This window comes from Seriola dumerili, unplaced genomic scaffold, assembly GCF_002260705.1.
Source record: "Seriola dumerili isolate Sdu_G_001 unplaced genomic scaffold, Sdu_1.0 BDQW01000362.1, whole genome shotgun sequence".
Lineage (NCBI taxonomy): Eukaryota > Metazoa > Chordata > Actinopteri > Carangiformes > Carangidae > Seriola > Seriola dumerili.
In genome coordinates, this window is record NW_019174617.1 from 367,767 (window position 1) to 378,042 (window position 10,276).

The 10,276-nt window shown below is 39.4% G+C and overlaps 2 protein-coding genes across 2 annotated transcripts; one reads left to right on the plus strand and one right to left on the minus strand.

Annotated features, from left to right (window-relative positions):
• Window positions 1-3,619: 3,619 nt before the first annotated feature.
• Window positions 3,620-6,978, minus strand: phf23 (PHD finger protein 23). Its single transcript, XM_022760771.1, has 5 exons — window positions 6,417-6,978; window positions 5,122-5,153; window positions 4,915-5,007; window positions 4,203-4,821; window positions 3,620-3,981 (listed from the first exon to the last, which is right to left on the minus strand). The coding sequence occupies exons 1-5, from the start codon at window positions 6,442-6,444 to the stop codon at window positions 3,788-3,790; spliced, it is 966 nt and encodes a 321-aa protein (XP_022616492.1). The 5' UTR covers window positions 6,445-6,978; the 3' UTR covers window positions 3,620-3,787.
• A 173-nt stretch (window positions 6,979-7,151) lies between these two features.
• On the plus strand, window positions 7,152-9,677 carry elp5 (elongator acetyltransferase complex subunit 5). The gene is made up of 8 exons (XM_022760772.1): window positions 7,152-7,460; window positions 7,573-7,633; window positions 7,735-7,815; window positions 8,191-8,402; window positions 8,702-8,877; window positions 8,960-9,055; window positions 9,155-9,255; window positions 9,353-9,677. Exons 1-8 carry the CDS (start codon window positions 7,406-7,408, stop codon window positions 9,459-9,461), a joined length of 891 nt encoding a protein of 296 aa, XP_022616493.1. The 5' UTR covers window positions 7,152-7,405; the 3' UTR covers window positions 9,462-9,677.
• The last annotated feature ends 599 nt before the right edge of the window (window positions 9,678-10,276 follow it).

Genomic DNA, 10,276 nt, shown 5'->3' on the forward strand with positions numbered 1-10,276 from the left:
TCGTGTGTCAAGGCATGTTGTCAGCACTTGAGATCTCTTCAGAGTGACTTTAGAGGTTTGAAAATAATGATGACAATAAATGCCAGGCAGCAAGGCGGCAGATGTAATTGGCATTTCTGAACTCACACAAACACACACACAGACACACACACACTTAGCCTAAACAGCTCTTGGTGCCAGTCCCATAATATAAACCCACCCTAGTAGCATGGCTACAAATACCCTCCAAACTGGTCAGCAGCTCAGAAGACGCAGCGCTGCAACCAAGAGCTTTTGAGGACAGAACTCCACAGAGAAATCAGAAGATTTAAGGTAAGCATACAGTCGCCTCTGTGTTACTGTTTCCCTCACAGGAATGACAGACATGACATTGACTGTTTGACTCTGCTCAGATGCTTTGCTGCAGGTGTTTCCTACCTATCCTGGCTCTTTACCTGTTGCTGGAGGAGCTATCTGCTGCTGTCTTGCCAAGCAGACTCAGAAACAAAAGGGTAAGCTTTTACACACAGAAACAAATCAAATAACTGCAGGGAAATAATCCTATTTTTCTTTTAATGATATGATTATTGTCTGCAGGAACTCAGCTGGCTAGACCAAGAGATCTTTTCCCGCCTGCCTGATCGCTCGGACCTCTCTGTGGGTGATGCAGGGGAGACGGGCAGGGATGTGGACGGTCGCCCTTTTCATTCAGAGACTTTCCTCGCCCCGACAGAGCACCTCTCTCTCCAACACCAGCGCCAAAACCAGTACCAGTACCAACGTAAAGCCAACGAAAAGAGGTGAGGACGAATGAAAGTGTGGAGTGACGGAAACCTTGTATCATACGGTTAGAAAGGGTTCAGACTTTGGGAGGAAGTTTTTTAGTCACACATAATGAAATTAACACATTAAAAAATGTGTATTGTATCTGTTGAATATGCCAGGGTAACTGGAAATGTAATTAACTCACAACTTAAGTCATGTAAATAACTCCACCTTTTTAATATTAACTATCATCTAAATCAATGTGATAGAATTGGATCTCAAATCTAAAATTCCTCTAATTTGTGACAAATCTTAGATTCTGTTTCCTGTAATACATTTCTTTTTTCTTCATTTAATGTAGGTAAGTACACAAAACTAAGATGATATAACTTTAAGATGCTTTGGCTGTTCTTCCTTTTCTGGGTTTTTCTTTTAAATAAAATAAGTATTTTTGTGTGGTAGAAAGTGAATGTTAGTTATACATTTTCAGTCACACAATACTTACATCACAGAAGTTCAGAGTTTTGGACTGAGTTTCTTTTTTCTGTCTTTGTTTGCTCTACAGGAGGAAGGTTGCTCCTCTGGACTCAATTGGCAGCTTTCAGATGTCCAGTTTCCGAAAACGGAAGGTGAGTACAGAGAGAAAAATGCACTGCAAACTCTCAATAAAGCCACTACACTAGAGGCTACGTTGAGACGAAGAGGCACCCAGACAAGTCGTCTAACATTGTGTTCAGTGCTATAAGGACACTTATGTCACTTGTTTCCAAAGCAAATAAGCTTGAGTTATAATGTCATTTAAATGCTGCATTGTCTATAAACACGTAGTCTGTATAAATAAAGGGCTGAAGCAGAAAAGAAGTTGGCACAGTTTTAATGAACACCGAATCTTTATCAGTATTCAAATCCTAGTTTCAATAGCAGACTTGAATGTCCGGGTCTATTTTCCTCTTCATTTCTTAGATGACTTCTATTTCACATCATTTGCATAAACAATTTTCAACTTGTACTGCCTGTCCATGATTTTCCATGACACTAGGAACCACTCATAAGGAGTACAACAATGGTTAATCATTAATAATTCATTAAGACCTTGTTCTTGTCTAATACTGTATGAAGAACTGAGCATAGTGATATTCTGTTACAGGATGAGCCCGACCTCGACTGGGAAGACTACCAGGACTGAGATGAAAATCCAACAGCTGGGCTCTTTCTCACACTTTCTCTCCATGCCAATTCATGTGTGATCTCTGTCATTTGTGCCATATTTATTCATTAACTCCTATTTAACTCACTGCCATGCTATCTAGTGAGATGCCTGTTGACCATCTCCCTCTACTGGTAGAAGACACAAACATGACAAACACTATGCTGTGTGCCAACATCTGAGAAAATACCTGTTTCATGTGTTATTGTTTTTTATGTTCTTTCAATAAAAATTATTAAAAATTCCACATCTATGTTCCCAAAGACTTTTATTTTTCAAGCTACAATTAAAGAAAACAATATCAGACTGCAGAAAATATAGATTTTGCTTGGGTATTTTCTCTCTTCACTTTCACATATGTACAGTTGTCAAAGAACAGGATATGTACACAGAATTGAAGTTGTAGAGAGAGTGCAACTGCTACTGGAGACTTACCAAGACTCTCCCACCAACGAAAGAAAAGCACATGGTAAAACCAAACAACATAAACAAATGCCACAACCTACGCGGCGTCAACTTATTTTCTGTACAACTACAACTTTGTTCTCGATGTGAGACAATCTTATGTCCATTCTCTGATGCGGGTGCATCTCTAAACCCGCTCCTCAGAAAGCTAAGAAATAAACAATTATGTGAAATAGAAAAACAAATATTTTACAACCATTCATAAACAAGCCTCGGAGCCACTTTGACATTGTAAAGCACTGCCAAACCATTCATCTTACAGCAACATTACCCCCTCAGACGATGAGTTTTTAAACAAGAAAAACAATAACCACACATGAAACAAAAACATCAAAATTTAACAGCTTTCAATGTAAATGTTGTTCATGGTAAATGGCTATCAACGATTGATTAACAGCCAGACAGGGAGAAACATTAAGCGCTCAATCATGAATGTACACAGCTACATGCCAAGTACAGATTTAATCAGCTGTAGCTCATCATGTTCCCAGTACCATCCACATACGCAGTGGAAATGGTAGCTGGGTCTATATTTAAAAAGTGCACTGCTGAAAGAATTGTCCGTGTGCAATTTGAAATTTAGCAATTTAGACGCAATTGCAGATGAAAAATAATACGTTAGCTGATTCTATAAATTCAAAGATCACTTATTCTAGAGTGAGATCTCTACGTTTTATCGTTCAGTGGTTGCCACTGACTACCAGAAAAAAAAAAAAAAAGCAAACTCAAAAATAAACTGCCAAAATACGATGGAAAATAAAATGAGCTGCCCACCTAGAATTGACATACCTCTAAACAAATAACAGGAGTGACATTTCCATTTCTTAAGCTATACATTTTGCCAATGCGTAAAACTTTCATTGATTTAAAGCCGAGAGGAAAAGGCTTTCAAACTGAAAATGGTACTCCTTGAGAGACTAAAGGAAATTTTCACTGATTTGTCAATATCATCAAGAAATAACTTACAAGTCAAAATGCACCTTCAGTGAATTTTAAAACAAATGTAAAAGTATATGTGCAGATCACCAGCACAGTATAACAATAAAGCCAATTAATGTAGGGATTAATTAGTAAAAAATAAATGATTCTCCACTGTCACTGTCGCCTTCTGTCCAGTTCTTCACAATAGCCAAAGAATAAAGACTAAGAGGGGGGGGAGTAAAAAAAAAAAAAAAAAAAAAAAAAAAAAAAAAACGGTGAGGGATAAATAAGAATGGTTGTGATTGTCAAAAGAAATCCTACAAACCGACAATACAGTTGCCATCCAGGTGATAATTTAGGCTGTTTTGGCTGTAGGCATCAAAGAAAATAAGTGTCAGAGGACAGCAAAAACAGGGAGGGTGCTCCTCGTCCCTCCCATCCTCTTCATCTCTAGGTGTCTTTTTTGTGTCCTGACCGCCGCAAGTCCCTGCACTTGTGGCAGTAAAAGATGTCGGGAACGTTGGACTTCTTGATCTTTGCGCATGACAAGTGCACCCATATGCCACACTGGTTGCACTCGATCATTGGCCGTCCTGCGAATGGCTTCCCACAGTAACAGGTGATCAAGTCCCATGAATCGTCTCCTGTGATGACACAGAGAACACAGTTAATATATCATCATAGCTGACAAAAGGCGATAATATGCATATATTAACTACTGAGAAAAAATGTTACCAGAGATTACACTCAAAGGTTTTGGAATTAAAGATTTCCTTATAAGATACAAAAAAAAAGAAAAAAAAGAAAGAAGACAATATTAAAAAAGATTAAGATAATTTCATAGAACAAAATCACAATTACATACCTGACTCCACCATGATGTCTTCATCTGCGATCCAAGTCTCACCCTCACTGGAGCTCATCTCTGCTTCCCTGATGGACTCGTCAGGCTGCATCTTTCCCAGGCCCTGCATGCTCGGGGTGGAGCTCCCATGCACTGTCAGCTCCTCTCTGATGGGTCGTACCTCTGTATGCGTGTGCCGTGCTTCTGAGTCTGTCTCACTTTGAGCAGCTGAACTCTTGAGCTTCTTCGCTTTTGGCTGTTTTGAGTTTTTGCTGCGTTTGATTCGTGCTCTTTTCTCACCTTCACTACTGCCACTATCTGCTGCCGTCATGGCAGAACCCAGTGACAGCTTTTTCAGTTTTTTGTCCTTCTTGCGCTCTGCCTTAGTGCTGGCCTGGCTCTCATACAGGGAGTCTTTAAGGCGCATCTTGTCCAGCAGAGTGCTATCAGAGTGCATGCGGCGAATATTTTTGCCCTTATTTGCTCGAGCTTTACGGACAAATGTATGGATGGTGTGGATGTCGGAGCTTCCATCTGCCCAAGTATTGCCCATGGAGCTGCTGCTGCCTCCACCACCTCCGTCTGCTGACAACCCTGAACTGTGTGCAGAGCTGGATGATGTCGGGGACCATGAGCTCTCCTACAAGAAAACACAGGAGAAACATTTTGGTATTTTCTCAAAACTTGAGCAAGGTAGGCAGTAACTTCCACAGTGATATTCATAACAGTTTACCTCTTTTGGACTCGGGATGTAACCAGCATATGCCAGGACAAAGCTGCAGAACTTGTTGAAGTCCTCAACAGTCCTCTTTTTCCTCTCTGGGGGCTACAGAAAGCAGACCTTTGTTTAAAAAAAGTGAGGCTAATCTAGACAAGCACCAACAACAGGAAGCTACTGAATTTACAACTAAAAGTAATCTAAATAATATTGAGTACTCACCAGAGGTTCCGTTTTGCACGTCAACAGTGAATCTGATGGAGGGAAAAACAATTCTGTAAGTCACAAGTGAACCCGTCTTATTTTTACAGCCAACACACAGGGTACCTAGGGGTACGATTACACACGAGTGGGCTAACGTTAGCATTAGCGTGCTAGCACGGCTCAATAACTAAACCAAGGTTGTTAGCACAGAAATGTTGAGCTTATTAAAAGACCCGCGTTAATTCTAACTGACCTACAGACTTTACTGATAACATTTTGAGGTGAAAATAGACAAGGCTGTCATCTGATGTTAACTCTAACTAGTTGCCAATAACCGCAACCGGTGTCACTTGATCACTGCCTGAACTTTACACAAAGTCTGGATATTTCGTCATCAGCTATGAATAACTGTTGATCAATTTCAGACCAAGATAAAACAAACAATTGAATTTTTAAAAGAGTTACTACGGTGGCTACGTCTGTTGGCTGCCAAGCTTTTAACTTGACATTTTCTGCTGTCTGGATGCTACCTGCTAACGTTAGCTGACATTTCAAGTGGAAGCTAACAACACGTTATCCCGTCTGCAGCGACGAGGGCAAATATGGTTCGGACTGGTTTAATGGTTTCCTCAATTATCTATACATTTAACGAATTGCATCCAAGCACGACAATGATAATTGTGCATTGCTAACTGCTAATTTCGATTCTTAAGAGAGTTAACGTATGATAACCTAGCTTATCACGCTGGCTTTCTTGAAATGGAAGTGGGAGGCTCGGTAGCTATGCTAGTTTGGTGCTAGCAAGGTGTAACGTTTAACCAGCCGTGTTGTTTCAGCTAATGTTAAAAAATATTTTTTTTCGTGTCTGACAAGAAAGCTACGTTAACTTAAAACGGATAAACTAGGGAGTGTTTCAGAGAGGTGGTTGGGTAACGTTAGCTATCCAGCTATTAACGTTAAGCTAGGTGGATCGGCGCCTTAACTAACTAGCAAGCTAATTTAACTGTGCAGTAAAGATTAACATTAGGTTAGCCAACTACCACCAATCTTAACAAAACACTACAGAATCAACATTGACTTTAACGCAACTTTCATGGAATTTTGACGACAAAACATAAGTTGGTCAAGAGCAATGCATGTTATTAATACAGCATACGCAACCGAACGCAACATTAACGTTAGCCATAACTTACATTAGGTAATCAGTTTTAATGTCCGTAAAAATATGACAGACAGATTTCAACAGTGAACAGATTAACACCACAAGCAAACAGTTCGTTTAATGTCTCGGTCCTCATACTGGTAAAACATACCTTGGTGCTCAGACATTATGTCAAGCATTGTCGCCTCACCGACAAGGCCTCGATCCAACAAACAGAAGCAGCAGGCGAGCTAGCCGGAGAATAGCGGCCGTCGCTCTGTGCTTTCCCCCCGGCGTGGCTGCACCTTACCGCCGGCCAACTTTAGCAGCAGCAAGCCAAGGGCGCGTAAGACTAAAGATACCCTTCTTCAAAAAGCCGTCCACTGTGGGGTAGAAGTTGTTGTACCCCTTCGCTGGGGATCCGTTACAACAGCTACCGTTAACGTATCAAAAGCAAACCGCCTCTGGCCACACTAACGTTATTAGCCCGACAAAATACTAATTCCTCTGTCGTTTAACGTGCTGTACTTAAAGCTCCGTTTTCTTCGTCACTGCATTTATATAACCATCGGCACTGAAATATGGCAGAACTGTAAAATGCCCTGAATAAACGCGAGTACTAGCTAATGTAGGTCCATAATGGGAACTTCTCGGATGAAGTTTTTTGTATCTTCGCTGTCCGCATACAAAACGACTGGAGTTTTGACTTTATTCCGCACGGTCTTCTCCGTGCGCGGCAGAAGCCTCTTGGTGCTGCCAGCGTTGTGTTTCTTGTGAGGTATATTGGGTAACGTAGTTTCTTGCGCTATTCGCCCCAACCCAACCGTGGCTTGTGGATGTTGCCGAACTGCATTTCCCATATGTGATCACTACTACGTTTACAGGAATTCTGGGATGTGAAGTTTTTGAGTCTTTCTTCGTCAAACATGCTACCCAGCGAAAAATGTTGGACTCGTGAAAGCTATATTTCCTGTGAAATATAACTTGCTGCGACTTTCAGTGCTTGTCATCCTAAACTTTGAGAGATGCCGTTTTTCTGACGTTAAATTACAGTGTTCTCCGATTTTTGTTAAGGTACTCACGTTTCAATGGGCGGTGAATCAACAGCATGCTAACTAGCTAAAGCTACCTGGACTTTATATAGTTTATTTATACAGTACCATGTTGCCCGAATTATTGCTAGGCACTGATGCTGGAGGGTTTCTCATAATACGAGGTAAATGCCGTTGTAAAATGAAGAATTTAAGTCTAAATTGTGAACAATAACTGTTACCTATGTGAATCGAAGGAATAGCATAAAGTCATGTAATTTATACTTGCATTGGCAGATTCTGCGAGTTATTCTGGTCGACACCTCCTGAAGAGCTTCATCAATGCTGCACTGAACAGGTATTTAAATGTTTATGGTGACAGGTTAGTTATGTCTGTCCTATTGCTTGTCAAATTAGTTCATTTCCTTAAATCAACGTTGATATGTGTTATGTATATAGGGAGGAATATGTCCATGTCCTTGGCTTTGAGGGCAGTGAGGAAGAGCTGAGAGATGGATTAAAAGGATCACCCACTCAGAGGTAACTAACATCAGTGTAGAAACGATTAATCGATCAACGGCCACCTACTCTGATATTGGTGAATAGTTCATTTACCAAGCAAAATGCAAAAGATTCACAGGTTCCAACTTCTCCAATTTGTTCCTCTCCTCTGTTTTATATCTTTGTTAAATGAATTTCTTCGGGTTTTAAAGTGTTGATCAAACAAAACAAGCAAGATATTCAAATGCATCATCTTGAATTGTTGAAACTTTTAACTTCTGTGACAATTTATAGACTAAATGATTAATCAGTTGATCAATAATAATGGAAATTATAGTTTGCTGTCCTTTTTACTTCAAGTGTATTTAACCTATAACCAAACTGACCATTAATCAGCTGTTTCTGTCTCTTCAGGCTACACTTTCACAATGCTTTTACAGACCCCCTTGGCTGGACCGATCACCCAGCTTTCACAGTTTACCAGTTCAATTTTGAGGAACTTACACATCTGGTCAAGCAAACATCACATCCCAAACCAGCTATCTTGATAATCGACTCTCTTTCGTGGATTTTGAGGCATGTTAGTCCTCCTGCTGTTTGTAAGACTCTTCAGCAACTTAAAAAAGGTGATGAATTATCGTCTAAATGTCTGTATGTCAGTGTGATGTCCAGATTTTATGTAATTTTACTGAATAAAAGAAGGTATAGCATCCAGGTTTTAAGAATGACTGTGAAGCACTTAGCTTTGATTATCTTTCAAGAAAAATTGAGCAAAATACACCTGTGCAAATATTTATTAAAAATGTTTCTAACTGTACCATCCTATTGTCAAATTATCTTGGTTGAGTGATTTTGAGTAAAGTGGAACTGTAAGACTATCCAGTAATTACACTATTGAAGTTTGTCTTTCCTGTGTTTTCATTAGGGGGAGCTGTGAGAGCTATTATTGGTCTGCTCCATGCAGATATGCATCAGAGAGGTACTGTGGGAAGTGTATGCCATTTGGCTTCTTCAATCATCACTGTGGCACCTGGAATGAAGGGAGATGAAGCAGTGGCAAAGATAACAAAGCGCTCAAAATCTGGGAAGGTTATACAAGATGTAAGCAGTGTTTCCTTTGGGATGACTATTTTGTGTTACCACACTGTTTAAAATGATCAATAACTTTATTTTTTGTGGTTAGGAGGAGATTTTCAACATCAAAGAGGATTTTACAGTCACAGTACAAAGCAAGCTCAGCCATATCGGACCCAAACAGCCAGACCCAGAGGAAAAGGAGGTGCAATATAACACTTTTCTTTGTGTCAGATCAATAGAATATAGAAAGAGTTCAGATGTGGCAGGGCTGAAAATGTTTTTATTCTTTGTGTTTTTGTAGATGGACCCAACAGCTAACTTGACCTTCAACCTTCGCTTATCTGACACAGAGCGTGAAGCCAAGGGGAAACTTGCACTTCCCTTTGTCTTCAGTAAAGAGAAGTGAGAGACTTTTCCACAATTATCGTATTTTTTTTAACAGTTTTTTCATGTTATTTTTCCAAACGATCTAAAAATACTGTCTTCTTTTCATCTTAAGGAAAACAGCTCTGCTCCACTCAGGCCCAGGTTCAGGACGAATTCTCTATGAGCCTGATGCCAACGACGACTATGACCAGGAGGATCCAGATGATGATCTCGATGTGTAGAGTTAGGGGATGAAACCTAGGCCTAAGCCTGAAGCCCTAGAAGATTGAAGTTTCATGTACTCTTTGTCATTGAAGACACTGGGTTGTTTTCAGCAGTGCAGTTTCACAGCCTTAAAGACCATCACGTACAGCTTTGAAGATATAATTTAATACCTAAAATTCCTGTATGAAATTTGTATTATGTTTATAAAATGTTTTTCCTCCAATTCTTATTGATCACCTTCATTTCAAATGTTTTTTTTCTTATTGAATAAAATTATATTATTATAATATTACTCTATATCACAGTTTGCTTTTTCATAAAATTGATTGTTGTAAATGTAATGTATGATCTCATGTCCTAACCATTGTACCCTGGTGAGTTACTTTTAACACAATCTTGTTTCATAGTATTTATTGCAGTAGTCCTCAACTTGTGGGGTTGTAAGGGGACACAACATGATTAAGGTGAAAAGAAAGAAAAACATACTTCTCTGTTACACAAAATCATTTTTGTTTTAGACTTTTCTCTTAAGGTCTTTTTCCTTTTTCAGAGCCTCTAAAAATCTTACAGTACAATTGAAACATTCTGAGAAGGATGAAATATTGCTCACAGCTGTTCATACCACGGCCATAAAATGTGATGAGGATCACAAGTAGCCATTGTCTCTTTGCCAAACATTATCACTTCAGTAAATTCCTCTTTATACTATGGATGTACTCATGAGATTAATTTGTATAGTTACAGGTATTACATAATCTTTCATTTTATTGTAAATTATGTTAAAACTTTAGTTTTCTTAATGGTTGATTTTTAACAGAGATTGATCAATGCC